Raw genomic sequence first — 20,761 nt, forward strand, 5'->3', positions numbered from 1 at the left:
TTGCGTACTATTGTTTGTACAGATGAACGTGGTACCTTAAGGCATTTGGAAATTGCTGAACCAGACTTGTGGAGGTCTACCATTTTTTTCTGGGGTCTTGGCTGATTTCTTTTGATTTTCCCATGATGTCAAGCAAAGAGGCACTGAGTTTGAAGGTAGGTCTTGAAGTACATCCACAGGTACACCTCCAATTGACTAAAATTATGTCAATTAGCCTATCAGAAGCTTCTAAAGCCATGACGTCATTTTCTGGAATTTTCCAAGCTGTTTAAAGGCACGGTCAACTTAGTGTATGTAAACTTCTGACCCACTGGAATTGTTATACAATGAGTTTATAAGTGAAATAATCTGTCTGTAATAAACAATTGTTGGAAAAATGACTTGTCATGCACAAAGTAGATGTCCTAAGTGACTTGGCAAAACTATAGTTTGTTAACAAGAAATTTGTGGAGTGGTTGAAAAACGAGTTTTAATGACTCCAACCTAAGTGTATGTAAACTTCTGACTTCAACTTTATATATATATATATATATATATATATATATGTGTGTGTGTGTGTTTCCAATATATATTTGCCCAAAAATATATGGGGGATTGGAAGTGATGCAGACAATTACACACTGATGGAAGCTACAATCTATCTGCAATATACAGCTGATCTACCCCCCAAAAAAAATGTAAAAAGGAGAAATGAAAACAGTGGTTAATAAACATTAAAAACAAGATGTTTAATAAATACTTCATTAATTACATTTATTTTATTGTTGTAGCAAAAAGAAAGGTTTGATGAGTGCAATGCAATGAATTCCATTGGAAATACATACGGGTCATATTTGACCCACAAAGTATGAAAACTTGTGGGAGTGATGCAAAAACAATTTTTACATCAAAAATAAGAAATTAGAAAACTAAACTATAATGTTAGACACATTATTTAAGGAATTCCTGGAATATTAGATGATGAAACTTTAAAGGATTTGTTTTCTGGCCAAACAAGTGGAGAAGGGGTCTTAGACATCTACCAGAAACAGTCTTAAAATGTATTAGAAATACATCAAAATACAATAATTTTGAAGTAAAGTCCCCTGCAAACTACACTGAACAAAAATATAAATGCAACATGTACAGTGTTGGTCCCATATTTCATGAGCTGAAATAAAAGATCCCAGAAATGTTCCAGTCGCATAAGAAGCTTATTTCTCAAAATAAATTTGCACAAATTTGGGCCAAGTGAAATCCATAGGGCCTAATGAATTTATTTCAATTCAATGATTTCCTCCTATAAATTGTAACTCAGTAAAATCGTTGAAATTGTTGCATGTTGTGTTTATATTTTTGTCCAGTATAATATCAAGACATATTTAGTTTTGAAGAAATGATTTGTCCTCTGAAAGTGTAAGAAACATTGCCTTGTAATTCCATTACAAAACCCCACATCTTGAAGATATTTTCTCATTTCTCTCCCTCATGAGGAAGGAGGATAATGAAAGTTGACTGTTATTTGTTAAAGTATTTTTACTGATATCAAGTTTGTTTATAACTTACTATGTGATTAAAACTCTTAATTCTGTAACCAAATCGATAAAGGAATAACTGTAATTTAATTAGCTACAATGGGAAATCGTAGTAGTCATAAACCACAGTTAGGTCACCTGCTACTGTCCTCCAACTGGCATACTGTTATGTTCCGCTAATAACTTTTTTATTTTATTTTTTTGTCATCTGGTGGTCAAAGTGAGACTGTGAAAACAGTTTGGACAACCCCTCCCTCTCAGTCCCGCTCTCTCTCTCTTTCTCTCTCTCGCTCTCGCTCTCGCTCTCTCCACTCATGTCACCTCTCCTGGCTATTACTGACACCAACCACCATGATACCTACCCCCTTTCATTTACTGTAACAAGAATCCTCACCCACTGAGCACCGACCGACACCGGACATCCATGGATGTTACAAAGTATTTGAAATTTGGCCAGTCCTCCCTGGCAGAACCATTTATAGACGTCTATGTTTCATAAGTTTGGACAGAAAGGTATAGCACAACAGTACAGTACAGTAAAGTACAGTAGAGCACACTACAGTAGAGTATAATGTACTGTATTATACTGTACTGAACATATCTACTGTACTGTAAGGAACTCTACTCTGTGTTGTGCTGTGCTGTACTGTACTGTGATGTCCAAACTTGTGAAACATAGACGTCTATGATTATTTCAGATTTGGTCTGGTCCGGAACAACCAAATGTGGTCTTGTTTGGGAGCAGAGATCAATACAATAATAGCCAGTGTGTGGAATAACCAAATATGCAAAATAAGGATATTGCATATTTCTACCTTTGTGTACTTATTCAGGATACATCACCATAAAGAGAATAATATTAATATCCATAATTATGCATTTCTCTATAGTACAGATCAGGGACCCATGATGTAATTCTGTTACCCGATGTAAATCCACTTTGACTACTCTAGTACAATATCCAAACAATGTGTTTTTTTCAAACTCAAGGTGTCATGTCAAAGCTGACACCCCATTCTTTCTGCAGACATCTTTTCATCTTAATTCAAAGCTCTGAGTGCATAAAAAAACAGATGGAGATTTTACCCAAATTCTGTTACCAAACTTTGCATTTGCACAGTTATTCCAGTAAATGTGTTTTTGTGAAGATTTCTGTGTTCAATTGTTCAAAGTAGTTCTTGTGCATAGAGTTGGTTTGTTAAGCTTTTAAATGAGTGGTTTTTGTTTGGCAAACATTTTAAAGTGAACAATCCGATTCCTTTACAGTGGAACTGCCGAGAGGCAAAAGGCATCAGTAAAAATACTTCCCGCCTGTGACATTCAGAGTAAAATGATGTGTTAGTTGATACTGTATATCACTAAGACAGGCCTTCTGCATTTCAATACGATTACAGTACAGTAGTAAGATATTATAAATGAATACCTCTCTGAAACACAAGATGGCATACTAGCGTATACAATTGCCATTGGTAGGCAGATTGCAGCAGCATCAGTGAAGTGATAAACCAGATTGTACCGCAGCATCAGCTGTCTCTCGTAAACCTATGTATTGGGTTTGAGTTTGGCAGTGTTCAGTAGGCCTACTTCCATGAAACTATAAGTGTTTTTGTCATATGTTCATCCTCATCATATACATGGTCAGATAGTGGTCCAAATTCTGTGACAGGGAGTTGAGTTAGCCTAATAAAGATATAACAAATTGTTAAACTATGTCTTTTTACATCTTATTATTTTTGACACACACAAAGTACCCAATGTCACAAATGGTAGGCCTGCATGTAAGATAAACTGTAGGCAATGAATGTTTCCTTATATGGTATCATTATAGGGCATCATTTGAGGCCATGACCGTACCTGAATTTTCTTTGGAGAACTCGTCAAAATGACTCGCCATCCCCGAGAAATGTACTAAACTGTTCAGTATTGGTCTTGGGGGATTTGTGTAATATTTTCAAACTTACACACCCGACACGTTCAGAAGGAGGAGCGTCGGGAGGCGGGTAGGATTCTATTCGTATGTATAAAGTCGAGACGAGAAATTCAAGGAAAGGGCTCTATGGATAGGCGTTAGTGTAACCATACCTTCTCGCCGAAAGCAACAAGTCTGTCTGGATGTGAATACATATTCTGGAATAACCATTACTTTTTCAAACCGGGTAGAGTAATGAGATAAAAAAAAATTGCTATACGTTTTGCTATTGGTTTAGTTTGAATGTTTTGTGTCGTTTCCTAGCGTGCTTATTTGTTCAGCTTTACTCAAAATGAGTAAAACAAATAACAATGTATGACGCGTACTGCTGATTAGACGAACGAAGACCATGCTCATCGATCATTTAGCGCTTGAATCGGTGGACTGACGAGCTCACCATCGTTTACCTGGTGTGGCGGAGGAGCACTTCGCTTCAAAACAGTGAAGTTTTCTTTTATAAAAAAATATATAGATATTTTCCCCTGACCCGATATTTTTTGGGGGACCAAAATACAACATGGCAGAACACGAGAGTCTGGAGTTTGGAAAGGCTGACTTTGTTCTTCTGGACAGCGTTTCCTTGGAGGAATTCATGGCTAACCTAAAGCTCAGGTAGGCAGTGGCGTCCACGGTCGTTCACCTTTGCAGTGTCTGTGAGACTATATATATATATATATATATATATTAGGCGCAGCCTAGCCTACTGTAGTCTACTGTAAGGACCAGCGTGGTTCATAAAAACCTTGTATGCTTTTGATAGCATTAAGCCTAAATAATGATACTTGTTTTATTTTCATTAGATTGGACCCGTGTGTTTAGGACTGAGACTGACTAATGTATGAGTGGTTTCCAAGCACCGGAGGTGCTTGAGTGCTTGCTGCTCATTTTGACAGGTCAGAGTTACATTGTTATTTAGAGGTTCGTTGTTGCAATGAACTGTTGCACTTGCAGTGCTACATTCTTACACCACACCTTACGAGAAAATTGTATGAGTTGTTTAGCTTGTTTTGTCAGACTGCCAGTACCACAGACCGTAAGCTACTATTGAATGAGTGTGTAATTGGAATGGAATTAACGTTCCATTATGGAGTGTACATCTAACAGAGCAACTTTGTTTGTCATTGTCATTTCACTGTGGGAACAAGGAACAGCAGTTTTATATCTTGGCCTTTACTACAGGAATGTAGTATCATGTGAGAACTATTCCTCATGTTTTGTTTGCGTACATTTATTATTTTGACCATTCATCCACTGCAGGTCAGACAGAACAATGGGCATTGTTTCCTATTGGAACCTGTTCTGACAGGACACTGAGGGGCATTCCTCTGAGATGTTGTCTTTGTCAGACTGGTAATTCTATGAGCCATGCTGTGTGTGAATGGGGTTCCACCCAGAGAATCACAGTGCTCCCATTTGAAAAGCATCATCTGAACAAACAGATCGCCCTAGGCTATTTTGCATCCTGAGTGGTTTCAGTGGGTTGATGTCGTTTGGGAAGGTGAATGTGGTAGAGATTTGAAGTCACTCACTTCCCTTGCCCTCTGTGCTTGTCCTCTGCTGCAGCTGCATGCAACTTTGCATGTGGTTTCTGACACCCCCATCTAATGTCAGGGTGGGGACGTGTGGATGGGAGGCATTTTTTTATGTAATAGTAGGCCTATTCCTGTTTGACTTGAATATGGACAGATTTGATTCTAGTAGATGCTTTTCAAATGCTTTTCTGACAATACAGTGAAATGATTCTGAACAGTTGTAGGGTCGTTCCACCTCCAAAAACACAAGAAAGAGGATTTTGACACCCACCATCTCAGATTGTTCTGAAATCGTTTTTTGTTGTTGTTAGAAACAGATAAGATTAGCATTACTTCAACATTATTTTGTTGAAATGTAATTTGATCTCTAAGAAACTAATTGCACCCAAATTGGCAATTTTAATTTATGGGATTCATATAATATTCAATAAATATAGTAACTAACATTTGATTTGGACTACACTTTTTTTCTAACTATGACTTAGAATCCAAAGAAATTGACAAAATCCCACACCAATCCCACCCCAACAAAAAGTATATAGTGTCAGTTTGTCTGTGTCTGACAAGTAGTATGGAGCTGAGGGTCAGAGTATTGTTTCTTCATCCAGTGTAATTTATTCTTTGATTTATTTTTCTCCTGTTCAGAGAAACGAGTCATTGAAGTTGTTAGGTTTATGTCCCATCCAACATCCAGATATTGGCAGTTTTTCTGTCCCCCCTCCCTCAATGTAAAGGAATAAACAGTCTATGGACAACTCAATGATGTTACTTATAGATGGTTATATATTTTTTTTTGGGGGGGGGGGGGGGGGTTCTCGTCAGACAGCTATATCCATGTGCGGCTTTTTACCATTTCTTTGAATTCCTCATATCTTACTCATTGTTAGAAAAAAGTTTGGGGCAAATCGGTTGTTAGGTTCTATAATGATTGCATATTATATGTATGAATCCTACAAATTAAAATGGCCAATTTGGGTGCAATCAGGTACCTTCATTTCTCAGATCAAATTATAATTCCGCAAAATAATGTTGCCGGAGTGCTTATCTGTTTCTAAAAAAAAAAAAAAACTATTTCAAAAAATCTGAGATGGTGGGTGACATGGCTTGCTGAAATGACCCTGCAGTTGGTTTTCCTGAGCACCTCTTGCATACATCTGAGAGAAAGAGGTGAAGCGAGAGGTTTATATTTTTGTATGTAGGTCAATGAGAGCGTGTTGAATTTGGTCAACACTAATTTGCTACGTGAGGCTTATTTGATAAAAAATAAGTTTCATAGTGGTCAAGTTGTTACGAATGCTCTGATATAAGTGGACACACGTGGCTTTTTGTCAACTTAAAAAACCCAGACTTTATATCAGAGTTTTGCCTGTTGTCATAGAGGTAGATAGAGGACTCATGGATATAACCCATTTTCACATGGACATTGCCATTGAGGGCCTCCACCATTTTTTTAAAGTAGTCAACTGGGTGGGGATTCCTATGATTTGGGAGCAGTCAGCCAATGAATATGAACATGTACTGCTTTATAATCCTCAATGGTGCTGCTCATGCTGTCACATACACTATAATAGCACAGATACAAAGATGAGTCCTGTATCTATCTCTATGGCCTGTTCTTTACACAAATCTGCCCTCTCATTGGCTAGAGTGATCCCACCTGATCTCGCCTCCTTCTGCCTGCCTTCCATTTTTGAGGACATTGTTAGAGCGGTCACTCGAATATCTTGTCAATATAATAGAACAACTTTGACTACATAAAAGTGCAACTCACACTTATTGCTGACAACCATTTCAATTAAGGACACCTTGAGCTGTTTGATATATAGGAGTAATAGCATTGGGCTGAATACTAGCTTACATGGCCATGTTTTAGACTTTTAGGCTTATGGAAAGTATTTATAATGTTATGGTAATGGCAGAGAACCAGACTTCAGGATCTATAGTTTTCTGAATATTAGGAATATAGCTTACCAACAGATCTTATTTTCTAGGTGGCCTCTCCAATATTTGTATCTGCACAAATAAACAAATAACTTGACATCCTGCAATGGGTCTCATGTAATAACCAAGAAAGTGTTAAACAAATCAAAATATATTTTATATTCTTCCAAGTAGCCACCCTTTGCCTTGACAGCTTTGCACACTCTTGGCATTCTCTCAACCAGCTTCACCTGGAATGCTTTTCCAACAGTCTTGATGGATTTCCCACACTTTTCCTTCACTCTGCGGTCCAACTCATCCCAAACCATCTCAATTGGGTTGAAGTCGGGTGATTGTGGAGGCAAGGTCATCTGTTGCAGCACTCCATCATCCTTCTTGGTCAAATAGCCCTTACACAGCCTGGAGGTGTGTTGGGTTATTGTCCTGTTGAAAAACAAATGATAGTCCCACAAAGTGCAAACCAGATGGGATGGCATATCTGTCATGTACTGTCATGTTGTCTTGTCTCTGTCCTTTCCCTTCACCCTGTCTCCCTCTGCTGGTCGTGTTAGGTTACCTTTTCTCCCCCGCTTTCCCCCAGCTGTCCCTTGTCTCCTCTAACTACCCATTCACCCCGTTCCCCACCTGTTCCCTTTTTTCCCTCTGATTAGGTCCCTATATCTCTCTCTGTTTCTGCTCCTGTCCTTGTCGGATTCTTGTTTGTTTGTGTCATTCATGCCTGAACCAGACTGTCGTCATGTTTGCTGTAACCTTGTCCTGTCCTGTCGGAATCTGCCGGTCCATCTGAGCCTACCTATGTTTGGTAATTAAAGAAGCTCTGTTTAAGTTGATTCGCTTTTGGGTCCTCATTCACGCACCGTAACAGAAGAATCCGACCAAGAATGGACCCAGCGACTTCGGATCCTCTCCACTCAGCCGTCGAGATCCAGGGAGCGATGCTAGGCAGACACAAGCAGGAATTGTCTGCTGCTCGACATGCCGTTGAGACCCTGGCCACCCAAGTCTCCAACCTCACAGAACAGGTTCACCATCTCCGCCTCGATCCACCGGCCACTTCCAGGGCTTTCGAATCTCCGGAGCCCAGAATCAATAACCCGCCGTGTTACTCTGGGGAGCCCACTGAATGCCGCTCGTTCCTCACCCAGTGTGATATTGTGTTTTCTCTCCAGCCCAACACTTACTCCAGGAGCACTGCTCGTGTCGCCTACGTCATATCTCTCCTTATTGGACGGGCTCGTGAGTGGGGCACGGCAATCTGGGAGGCAAGGGCTGAGTGTACTAACCAGTATCAAGACTTTAAGGAGGAGATGATACGGGTTTTTGATCGATCTGTTTTTGGGGAGGAGGCTTCCAGGGCCCTGTCTTCCCTATGTCAAGGCAATCGATCCATAACAGACTACTCTATTGAGTTTCGCACTCTTGCTGTCTCCAGTGGCTGGAACGAGCCGGCCTTGCTCGCTCGTCTTCTGGAGGGTTTCCGCGCAGAGGTAAAGGATGAGATTCTCTCCCGGGAGGTTCCTTCCAGCGTGGATTCCTTGATTGAACTCGCTATTCGCATTGAGCGACGGGTTGATCTTCGTCACCGAGCTCGTGGAAAGGAGCTCGCGCTCTCCGTCGCCTCCCTCTCCGCATCACTACCGTCTTCCTCTGCCGGCTCGGGTGCTGAGCCCATGCAGCTGGGAGGTATCCGCATCTCGACTGAGGAGAGGGAACGGAGAATCACCAACCGCCTCTGTCTCTATTGCGGTTCCGCTGGTCATTTTGTCACTTCATGTCCAGTAAAAGGCCAGAGCTCGTCAGTAAGCGGAGGGCTACTGGTGAGCGCTACTACTCCTGTCTCTCCTTCAAGATCCTGCACTACCTTGTCGGTCCATCTACGCTGGACCGGTTCGTCAGCTTCCTGCAGTGCCTTAATAGACTCTGGGGCGGAGGGCTGTTTTATGGACGAGACCTGGGCTCGGGAACATGACATTCCTCTCAGACAGTTAAAGGAGCCCACGGCCTTGTTCGCCCTGGATGGTAGTCCTCTCCCCAGGATTCAGCGTGAGACGCTACCTTTAACCCTCACTGTTTCTGGTAATCATAGTGAAACCATTTCTTTTTTAATTTTTCGTTCACCTTTTACACCTGTTGTTTTGGGCCATCCCTGGCTAGTTTGTCATAATCCTTCCATTAATTGGTCTAGTAATTCTATCCTCTCCTGGAACGTCTCTTGTCATGTGAAATGTTTAATGTCTGCTATCCCTCCTGTTTCCTCTGTCTCTTCTTCACAGGAGGAGCCTGGTGATTTGACAGGGGTGCCGGAGGAATATCACGATCTGCGCACGGTGTTCAGTCGGTCCAGGGCCACCTCTCTTCCTCCACACCGGTCGTATGATTGTAGTATTGATCTCCTTCCGGGAACCACCCCCCCCCGGGGTAGACTATACTCTCTGTCGGCTCCCGAACGTAAGGCTCTCGAAGATTATTTGTCTGTAGCTCTTGACGCCGGTACCATAGTCCCCTCCTCCTCTCCCGCCGGAGCGGGGTTTTTTTTTGTCAAGAAGAAGGACGGGTCTCTGCGCCCCTGCATAGATTATCGAGGGCTGAATGACATAACAGTGAAGAATCGTTATCCGCTTCCTCTTATGTCTTCAGCCTTCGAGATCCTGCAGGGAGCCAGGTTTTTCACTAAGTTGGACCTTCGTAACGCTTACCATCTCGTGCGCATCAGGGAGGGGGACGAGTGGAAGACGGCGTTTAACACTCCGTTAGGGCACTTTGAATACCGGGTTCTTCCTTTCGGCCTCGCTAACGCTCCAGCTGTCTTTCAGGCATTAGTCAATGATGTCCTGAGAGACATGCTGAACATCTTTGTTTTCGTTTACCTTGACGATATCCTGATTTTTTCACCGTCACTCCAGATTCATGTTCAGCACGTTCGACGTGTCCTCCAGCGCCTTTTAGAGAATTGTCTTTTTGTGAAGGCTGAGAAGTGCACTTTTCATGCCTCCTCCGTCACATTTCTCGGTTCTGTTATTTCCGCTGAAGGCATTAAGATGGATCCCGCTAAGGTCCAAGCTGTCATTGATTGGCCCGTCCCTAAGTCACGCGTCGAGCTGCAGCGCTTTCTCGGCTTCGCAAACTTCTATCGTCGTTTCATCCGTAATTTCGGTCAGGTGGCAGCTCCTCTCACAGCCCTTACTTCTGTCAAGACGTGCTTTAAGTGGTCCGTTTCCGCCCAGGGAGCTTTTGATCTCCTCAAGAATCGTTTTACATCCGCTCCTATCCTTGTTACACCTGACGTCTCTAGACAGTTCGTTGTCGAGGTTGACGCGTCAGAGGTGGGAGTGGGAGCCATCCTTTCTCAGCGCTCCCTCTCTGACGACAAGGTCCACCCATGCGCGTATTTTTCTCATCGCCTGTCGCCGTCGGAACGTAACTATGATGTGGGTAACCGCGAACTGCTCGCCATCCGGTTAGCCCTAGCCGAATGGCGACAGTGGTTGGAGGGGGCGACCGTTCCTTTTGTCGTTTGGACTGACCATAGGAACCTTGAGTACATCCGTTCTGCCAAACGACTTAATGCGCGTCAGGCGCGTTGGGCGCTGTTTTTCGCTCGTTTCGAGTTCGTGATTTCTTATCGTCCGGGCTCTAAGAACACCAAGCCTGATGCTTTGTCTCGTCTCTTCAGTTCTTCAGTAGCCTCCACTGACCCCGAGGGGATTCTCCCTGAGGGGCGTGTTGTCGGGTTGACTGTCTGGGGAATTGAGAGGCAGGTAAAGCAAGCACTCACTCAAACTCCGTCGCCGCGCGCTTGTCCTAGGAACCTTCTTTTCGTTCCCGTTCCTACTCGTCTGGCCGTTCTTCAGTGGGCTCACTCTGCCAAGTTAGCCGGCCACCCTGGCGTTCGGGGTACGCTTGCTTCCATTCGCCAGCGTTTCTGGTGGCCCACCCGGGAGCATGACACGCGTCGTTTCGTGGCTGCTTGTTCGGTCTGCGCGCAGACTAAGTCCGGTAACTCTCCTCCTGCCGGCCGTCTCAGGCCGCTTCCTATTCCCTCTCGACCGTGGTCTCACATCGCCTTAGATTTTGTCACCGGACTGCCTTCGTCAGCGGGGAAGACTGTTATTCTTACGGTTGTCGATAGGTTCTCTAAGGCGGCTCATTTCATTCCCCTTGCTAAGCTTCCTTCTGCTAAAGAGACGGCACAAATCATCATCGAGAATGTTTTCAGAATTCATGGCCTTCCGTCAGACGTCGTTTCGGACAGAGGTCCGCAATTCACGTCTCAATTTTGGAGGGAGTTTTGCCGTTTGATTGGGGCTTCCGTCAGTCTCTCTTCCGGCTTTCACCCCCAGTCTAACGGTCAAGCAGAACGGGCCAATCAGACTATTGGTCGCATCTTACGCAGTCTTTCTTTTCGCAACCCTGCGTCTTGGTCAGAACAGCTCCCCTGGGCAGAATACGCCCACAACTCGCTTCCTTCGTCTGCGACCGGGCTATCTCCTTTTCAGAGTAGCCTCGGGTACCAGCCTCCGTTGTTCTCATCTCAGTTCGCCGAGTCCAGCGTCCCCTCCGCTCAGGCTTTTGTCCAACGTTGCGAGCGCACCTGGAAGAGGGTCAGGTCTGCACTTTGCCGTTATAGGGCGCAGACTGTGAGAGCTGCTAATAAGCGTAGAACTAAGAGCCCTAGGTATTGTCGCGGTCAGAGAGTTTGGCTCTCCACTCAGAACCTTCCCCTTAAGACGGCTTCTCGCAAGTTGACCCCGCGGTTCATTGGTCCATTCCGTATCTCTCAGGTCATTAATCCTGTCGCAGTGCGACTTCTTCTTCCGCGATATCTTCGTCGCGTCCACCCGGTCTTCCATGTCTCCTGTGTTAAGCCCGTTCTTCGCGCCCCCGCTCGTCTTCCCCCCCCCCCCCCCATCCTTGTCGAGGGCGCACCTATCTACAGGGTCCGTAAGATCTTGGACATGCGTCCTCGGGGCCGTGGTCATCAGTACCTAGTTGACTGGGAGGGGTACGGTCCTGAGGAGAGGAGTTGGGTTCCCTCTCGGGACGTGCTGGACCGTGCGCTGATTGATGATTTCCTCCGTTGCCGCCAGGTTTCCTCCTCGAGTGCGCCAGGAGGCGCTCGGTGAGTGGGGGGGTACTGTCATGTACTGTCATGTTGTCTTGTCTCTGTCCTTTCCCTTCACCCTGTCTCCCTCTGCTGGTCGTGTTAGGTTACCTTTTCTCCCCCGCTTTCCCCCAGCTGTCCCTTGTCTCCTCTAACTACCCATTCACCCCGTTCCCCACCTGTTCCCTTTTTTCCCTCTGATTAGGTCCCTATATCTCTCTCTGTTTCTGCTCCTGTCCTTGTCGGATTCTTGTTTGTTTGTGTCATTCATGCCTGAACCAGACTGTCGTCATGTTTGCTGTAACCTTGTCCTGTCCTGTCGGAATCTGCCGGTCCATCTGAGCCTACCTATGTTTGGTAATTAAAGAAGCTCTGTTTAAGTTGATTCGCTTTTGGGTCCTCATTCACGCACCGTAACAATATCGCTGCAGAATGCTGTGGTAGCCATGCTGGTTAAGTGTGCCATGAACTCTAAATAAATCACAGACAAATCACAGTGTAACCAGCAAAGCACCATCACACCTCATCCTCCATGCTTTCACGGTGGGAACTTCACATACAGAGATCATCCGTTCACCTACTCTCACAAAGACATGGTGGTTGGAACCAAAAATCTCAAATTTGGACTCATCAAACCAAAGGACAGATTTAAACCGGTCTAATGTCCATTGCTCGTGTTTTTCTTGGTCCACGCAAGTCTCTTCTTATTGGTGTCCTTTTTAGTAGTGGTTTCTTTGCAGCAATTCAACCACGAAGGCCTGATTCACGCAGTCTCCTCTGAACAGTTGATGTTGCGATGTCTGTTACTTGGACTCTGTGAAGCATTTTTGTTCTGCAATTTCTGAGGCTGGTAGCTCTAGTGAACTTAACCTCTGCAGCAATGGTAACTCTGGGTCTTCCTTTCCTGTGGCGGTCCTCATGAGAGCCAGTTTCATCAACGCTTTTTGGTTCCACATTGACTGACCTTCATGTCTTTTAAATAATGATGGGCTGTCATTTCTCTTTGCTTATTTGAGCTGTTCTTGCCATAATATGGACTTGTTTTTTTACAAAATAGGCCTATCTTCTGTATACCACCCCTACCTTGTCACAACACAACTGATTGGCTGAAATGCATTAGGAAGGAAGGAAATTTCACAAATGAACTTTTAACAAGGCACACATGTCAATTGAAATGCATTCCAGGTGACCTACACCATCAAGCTAGTTGAGAGAATGAAAAGTGTGCCAAGCTGTCATCAAGGCAAAGGGTGGCTGCTTTGAAGAATCTCAAATATAAAATCTATTTTGATTTAACACATTTTTTGGTTACTACATAGTTCCATATGTGTTATTTATAGTTTTGATGTCTTCACTATTATTCTACAATGTAACAAATAAAGAAAAAACAATAAATGAGTAGGGCTGTCTAAACTTTTTACTGGTACTGTATATACTGAACAAAAATATAAATGCAACATGCAACAATTTCAACGATTTTACTGTTCATATAAGGAAATCAGTCAAATGAAATAAATGCTGTAGGCCCTAATCTATGTATTTCCTTGACTCACCTGTACCCCCTCACATTGACTCGGTACCGGTACCCCTTGTAAACTCAGCAAAAAAAGAAACGTCCTCACTGTCAACTGTGTTTATACATGTGTAAATATTTGTATGAACATAACAAGATTCAACAACTGAGACAAACTGAACAAGTTCCGCAGACATGTGACTAACAGAAATGTAATAATGTGTGTCTGAACAAAGGTGGGGTCAAAAAGTAACAGTGGCCACCAGCTGCATTAAGTACTGCAGTGCATATCCTCCTCATGGACTGCACCAGATTTGACAGTTCTTGTTGTGAGATGTTGCCCCACTCTTCAACCAAGATACCTGCAAGTTCCTGGAAATTTCGGGGGGGAATCGTCCTTGCCCTCACCCGCTGATCCAACAGGTCCCAGACGTGCTCAATGGGATTGAGATCCGGGCTCTTCGCTGGCCGTGGCAGAACACTGACGTTGCAGGAAATCACGCACAGAACGAGCAGTATGGCTGTTGACATTGCCATGCTGGAGGGTCATGTCAGGATGAGCCTGCAGGAAGGGTACCACATGAGGGAGGAGGATGTCTTCTGTAACGCACAGCATTGAGATTGCCTGCAATGACAACCAGCGCAATCCGATGATGCTGTGACACACTGCCCCAGACCATGACGGACCCTCCACCTCCAAATCGATCCCGCTCCAGAGTACAGGGCTCAATGTAACGCTCATTCCTTCGACAATAAATGCGAATCAGACCATCGCCCCTGGTGAGACAAAACTGTGACTTAGCAGTGAAGAGCACTTTTTGCCAGTCCTGTCTGGTCCAGCAATGGTGGGTTTGTGCTAGAGGTTGACCGATTATGATTTTTCAACGCCGATGCCGATTTATTGGAGGACCAAAAAAGCCGATATCGATTAATCGGCCGATGACAATTACAACAATACTGAATCAACACTTATTTTAACTTAATATAATACATCATAAATCAATTTAGCCTCAGGTAAATAATGAAACATGTTCAATTTGGTTTAAATAATGCAAAAACAAAGTGTTGGAGAAGAAAGTAAAAGTGCAATATGTGCTATGTAAGAAAGCTAACGTTTCAGTTCCTTGCTCAGAACATGAGAACATATGAAAGCTGGTGGTTCCTTTTAACATGAGTCTTCAATATTCCCAGGTAAGACGTTTTAGGTTGTAGTTATTATAGGAATATTTCTCTCTATACCATTTGTATTTCATTAACCTTTGACTATTGGATGTTCTTATAGGCACTTTAGTATTGCCAGTGTAACAGTATAGCTTCCGTCCCTCTCCTCGCTCCTCCCTGGGCTCGAACCAGCAACACAACGACAACAGCCACCCTCGAAGCAGCGTTACTCATGCAGAGCAAGGGGGACAACTACTAGAAGGCTCAAAGCGAGTGACGTTTGAAACGCTATTAGCGCGAGCTAACTAGCTAGCCATTTCACTTCGGTTACACCAGCCTCATCTCGGGAGTTGATAGGCTTGAAGTCATAAACAGTGCAATGCACGCACAACGAAGAGCTGCTGGCAAAACGCATGAAAGTGCTGTTTGAATGAATGTTTACGCGCCTGCTTCTGCCTACCACCACTCTGTCAGATACTTAGATACTTGTATGCTCAGTCAGATTATATGCATATATATCTAGTAATATCATCAACCATGTGTAGTTAACTAGTGATTATGATTGATTGTTTTTTATAAGATAAGTTTAATGCTAGCTAGCAACCAGGCCTAGCCAATCATAATGAGTTTTTCTCCTCAAAAGGGCTTTATTGCAGACAGAAATACTCCTCCGTTTCATTAGCTGTCCAGATGGCTGATCGCAGATGATCCTGCAGGTGAAGAAGCCAGATGTGGAGGTCCTGGGCTGGTTACATAGGGTCTGCAGTTGTGAGGCCGGTTGAAGGTACTGCCAAATTCTCTAAAATGACGTTGGAGGCGGTTTATGGTATAGAAATTAACATTAAATTCTCTGGCGACGTCACTGGTGGACATTCCTGTAGCTAGCATACCAATTGCATGCTCCCTCAACTTGAGACATCTGTGGCATTGTGGTTTGTGACACAACTGAACATTTCAGAGTGGCCTTTTATTGTCCCCAGCACAAGGTGCACCTGTGTAATGATCATGCTGTTTAATCAGCTTCTTGATATGCCATACCTTTCAGGTGGCTGGACTATATTGGCAAATGAGAAATGCTCACTAACCTGGATGTAAACACATTTGTACACACAATTTGAGCGAAATAAGCTTTTTCTGCATTTGGAAAATATCTGGGATCTTTTATGTTGCATTAATATTTTTGTTCAGTGTATACTGTATGGCTGCAAATATTGAGACATCTTAATAATGCACTAAATCACAGATGTGGTACATCATTGCTCCCATGTTATTACACATCATTAAATACATTGAGAGAAAAAATACAGACTGTAGCCTACAACTAGGAAAATAGAACTCAATTGAATCAATCAAATGTATTTATAAAGCCCCTTTTACTTCAGTAGATGTGACAAAGTGTTATACAGAAACCCAGCCTAAAACCCCAAACAGCAAGCATTGCAGATGTAGAAGCACAGTGGCTAGGAAAACCTCCCTAGGAAGAAACCTAGAGAGGAACCAGGCTGGAGGGGTGGCCGATCCTATTCTGGCTGTGCCAGGTGGAGATTATAAGAGTACATGGCCATTAAGGCCAGATTGTTCTTCAAGATGTTCATAGGTGACCAGCAGGGTTGTAGATGGTCCTAGGAGTAAATGACAATTGGCTTTTTGAGAGAGCAGATGCTGTAGAGAGAGTGTGGAAACAGCAGGTCCGGTATAATGTAGCACTTCTGGTGAACAGGTCAGGGTTCAATAGCCGCAGGCAGAACAGTTTAAACTGGATCAGCAGCACAACCAGGTGGACTGGCAACAGCGAGGAGTCATCAGGCCAGGTAGTCCTGAGGCATGGTCTTAGGGCTCAGGTCCTCCGGTAGGGGAGGGAGAGAGAATTGGAGGGAGCATACTTCAATTCAGACAGGACAACAGATAAGACAGGAGAATATAACAGACTGACCCTAGCCCACCGGCACAGGGAAACTATTGCAGCATAGATACTGGAGGCTGAGACAGGGGTGGGTCAGGGGACACTGTGGCCCCATCCCTTGTACAGGGTCAACCAGGCAGGATATAACCCCACCCCTCTGCCAAAGTACAGCCCCCACACCTCTAGAGGGATATCTTCAGACCACCAAGTTACTACCCTGAGACCAGGCTGAGTATAGCCCACAAAGATCTCCCCCACCGCAGAAGCCCGAGGGGGTGCAAAACCAGACAGGAAGATCACGTCTGATTCAAGTGACGCACCCCTCCTAGGTATGACATGGAAGAGCACTAGTAAGCCCCTGTAATCGGGTCAGAGGCAGAGAATCCCAGTGGAGCCGGCCAGGCAGAGACCGCAAGGGCAGTTCTTTGCTCCAGTGCCTTGCCATTCACCTTCGCACCCCTGGGCGAGACTACACTCAATCATAGGATCTACTGAAGAGATGAGTCTTCAGTAAAGACTTAAAGGTCGACCGAGTCTGCTTCTTTCACGTGGATAGGCAGACCATTCCATGACAATTGAGTTCTATAGGAGAAAGCCCTGCCTCCAGCTGTTTGCTTAGAAATTCTAGGCACAATAAGGAGGCCTGCGTCTTGTGACCATAGCGTACTTATAGATATGTACGGCAGGACCAAATCGAAGCGATAGGTAGGAGCAAGCCCATGTGAAGCTTTGTAAGTTCGAAGTAGTACCTTGAAATGAGCCCTAGCCTCAACAGGAAGCCAGTGTAGAAAGGCAAGCACTGGAGTAATATGATCAAATTGTTTGGTTCTAGTCAAGATTCTAGCAGCCGTGTTTAGCTCTAAGTTTATTTAGTGCTTTATCTGGGTAGTCGGAGAATATAGCATTGCAGTAGTCTAATCTAGAAGTGACAAAAACAGATTTCTACATAATTTTTGGACAAAACCTTTACAAAGATGGGGGGAAGAAGCTGTCTTTGAAATATTCTTCATATGTTCGTCAAAAGAGAGATCATTGTCAAGAGTAATGCCGAAGTCCTCCTGTTTTATTTTAGACGACTGTACATCCATCAAGATTAATTGTCAGATCCAACAGCAGATCTCTTTGTTTCTTAGGACCTAGAACTAGCATCTCTGTTTTGTCCGAGTTTAAAAGTAAATGATTTGCCGCCATCCACTTCCGTATGTCTGAAACAGAGGCTTCCAGGGTAAACAATTTTAGGGCTTCACATCTTTCATCGAAATGTACAGCTGTGTGTCGTCCGCATAGCAGTGAAAGTTGATGTTTTCCGAAAGACATCATTGAGGTAGAATATATAGTGAAAACAATATGGGTCCTAAAACGGAATCCTGGACAAACCATCCACGGAGACAAACAGATATCTTTCAGACAGATAAGATCTAAACCAGGCAAGAACTTGTCCGTGTAGACCAGTTAGGGTTTCCAATCTCTCCAAAAGAATGTGGTGATCGATAGTACTCCTTGACCTTAGTGCTGCTTTTGACACTAAGGTCTAAAACCAGACTGAAGCGTTTAGTATACGTTAGTTGTCTTCAGGAAGGCAGTGAGTTTCTGCGCAACTGCTTTTACATATTTTTTTTTGATGAATGGGAGAGTCGATATCGGCCGATAAGTTTTTAAAAACATTTTCCAGGTCAAGTTTTGGCTTTTTCAAGAGAGGCTTTATTTCTGCCACTTTTAGTGAATTTGGTACACATCCGGTGGATAGGGAGCCATTTATTATATTCAACATATGAGGGCCAAGCACAGGAAGTAGCTCTTTCAGTAGTTTAATTGGAATAGGGTCCAGTATGCAGCTTGATGGTTTAAAGGCCACTACTATTTTCATGAATGTGTCAAGAGATACAGGTTTAAAAAACTTGAGTGTCTCCATTGATCCTAGGTCCTGACAGACTCCGGACAACTGAATTTTGGAGAAATACGCAGATTCAAAGAGGAGTCCGTAATTTGCTTTCTAATGAATGAACATGGAATTGATTTCAATATTTTTTGAATATAGGCTCAGCCTATACAATAGGCTATTTATATTTTAATGCAGTCATCTCTGTTTTCATTTGAAGCATCTTTTATCCTTCTCTTGTTTGTAACAATTGCAAATACATTGGCAACTATGTACAGTGCCGTGCGAAAGTATTCGGCCCCCTTGAACTTTGCGACCTTTTGCCACATTTCAGGCTTCAAACATAAAGATATAAAACTGTATTTTTTTGTGAAGAATCAACAACAAGTGGGACACAATCATGAAGTGGAACGACATTTATTGGATATTTCTAACTTTATTAACAAATCAAAAACTGAAAAATTGGGCGTGCAAAATTATTCAGCCCCTTTACTTTCAGTGCAGCAAACTCTCTCCAGAAGTTCAGTGAGGATCTCTGAATGATCCAATGTTGACCTAAATGACTAATGATGATAAATACAATCCACCTGTGTGTAATCAAGTCTCCGTATAAATGCACCTGCACTGTAATAGTCTCAGAGGTCCGTTAAAAGCGCAGAGAGCATCATGAAGAACAAGGAACACACCAGGCAGGTCCGAGATACTGTTGTGAAGAAGTTTAAAGCCGGATTTGGATACAAAAATATTTCCCAAGCTTTAAACATCCCAAGGAGCACTGTGCAAGCGATAATATTGAAATGGAAGGAGTATCAGACCACTGCAAATCTACCAAGACCTGGCCGTCTCTCTAAACTTTCAGCTCATACAAGGAGAAGACTGATCAGAGATGCAGCCAAGAGGCCCATGATCACTCTGGATGAACTGCAGAGATCTACAGCTGAGGTGGGAGACTCTGTCCATAGGACAACAATCAGTCGTATATTGCACAAATCTGGCCTTTATGGAAGAGTGGCAAGAAGAAAGCCATTTCTTAAAGATATCCATAAAAAGTGTTGTTTAAAGTTTGCCACAAGCCACCTGGGAGACACACCAAACATGTGGAAGAAGGTGCTCTGGTCAGATGAAACCAAAATTGAACTTTTTGGCAACAATGCAAAACGTTATGTTTGGCGTAAAAGCAACACAGCTGAACACACCATCCCCACTGTCAAACATGGTGGTGGCAGCATCATGGTTTGGGCCTGCTTTTCTTCAGCAGGGACAGGGAAGATGGTTAAAATTGATGGAGCCAAATACAGGACCATTCTGGAAGAAAACCTGATGGTGTCTGCAAAAGACCTGAGACTGGGACAGAGATTTGTCTTCCAACAAGACAATGATCCAAAACATAAAGCAAAATCTACAATGGAATGGTTCAAAAATAAACATATCCAGGTGTTAGAATGACCAAGTCAAAGTCCAGACCTGAATCCAATCGAGAATCTGTGGAAAGAATTGAAAACTGCTGTTCACAAATGCTCTCCATCCAACCTCACTGAGCTCGAGCTGTTTTGCAAGGAGGAATGGGAAAACATTTCAGTCTCTCGATGTGCAAAACTGATAGAGACATACCCCAAGCGACTTACAGCTGTAACCGCAGCAAAAGGTGGCGCTACAAAGTATTAACTTAAGGGGGCTGAATAATTTTGCACGCCCAATTTTTCAGTTTTTGATTTGTTAAAAAAGTTTGAAATATCCAATAAATGTCGTTCCACTTCATGATTGTGTCCCACTTGTTGTTGATTCTTCACAAAGAAATACAGTTTTATATCTTTGTTTGAAGCCTGAAATGTGGCAAAAGGTCGCAAAGTTCAAGGGGGCCGAATACTTTCGCAAGGCACTGTAGCTGTGCAGCGACGCTCCCCATCCAACCTGACAGAGCTTGAAAGGATCTGCAGAGAAGAATGGGAGAAACTCCCCAAATGCAGGTGTGCCACGCTTGTAGCTTCATACCCAAGAAGACTTGCCAATGGTGCTTCAATAAAGTACCTAGTAAAAAGTCTGAATACTTATGTAAATGTGATATTTCCGCTTTTTAAATATATAATACATTTGCAAAAATGTCTAAACCTTTTTTTGCTTTGTCATAAATGGGGTATTGTGTATAGATTTGATGATGGGAAAACCAATGTTATCCATTTTAGAATAAGGCTGTAAAATAACAAAATGTTGAAAAAGGTCTAAATACTTTCCGAGTGCACAGTATCTG

At 43.3% G+C, this 20,761-nt stretch overlaps 1 protein-coding gene across 1 annotated transcript in view; it reads left to right on the plus strand.

Moving 5' to 3' along the window:
* Positions 1–3,390: 3,390 nt before the first annotated feature.
* LOC110499120 (unconventional myosin-Id) overlaps positions 3,391–20,761 on the plus strand; it is a 123,481-nt gene continuing 106,110 nt past the window's right edge. Inside the window, exon 1 of the mRNA XM_036955947.2 lies at positions 3,391–4,095. Within this exon, the coding sequence (XP_036811842.2) occupies positions 4,001–4,095 (95 nt within the window). The 5' untranslated portion in view covers positions 3,391–4,000. The remainder of the gene's footprint in view (positions 4,096–20,761) is intronic.

This window comes from Oncorhynchus mykiss, chromosome 20 (assembly GCF_057628025.1).
Source record: "Oncorhynchus mykiss isolate SJ-2025 chromosome 20, ASM5762802v1, whole genome shotgun sequence".
Lineage (NCBI taxonomy): Eukaryota > Metazoa > Chordata > Actinopteri > Salmoniformes > Salmonidae > Oncorhynchus > Oncorhynchus mykiss.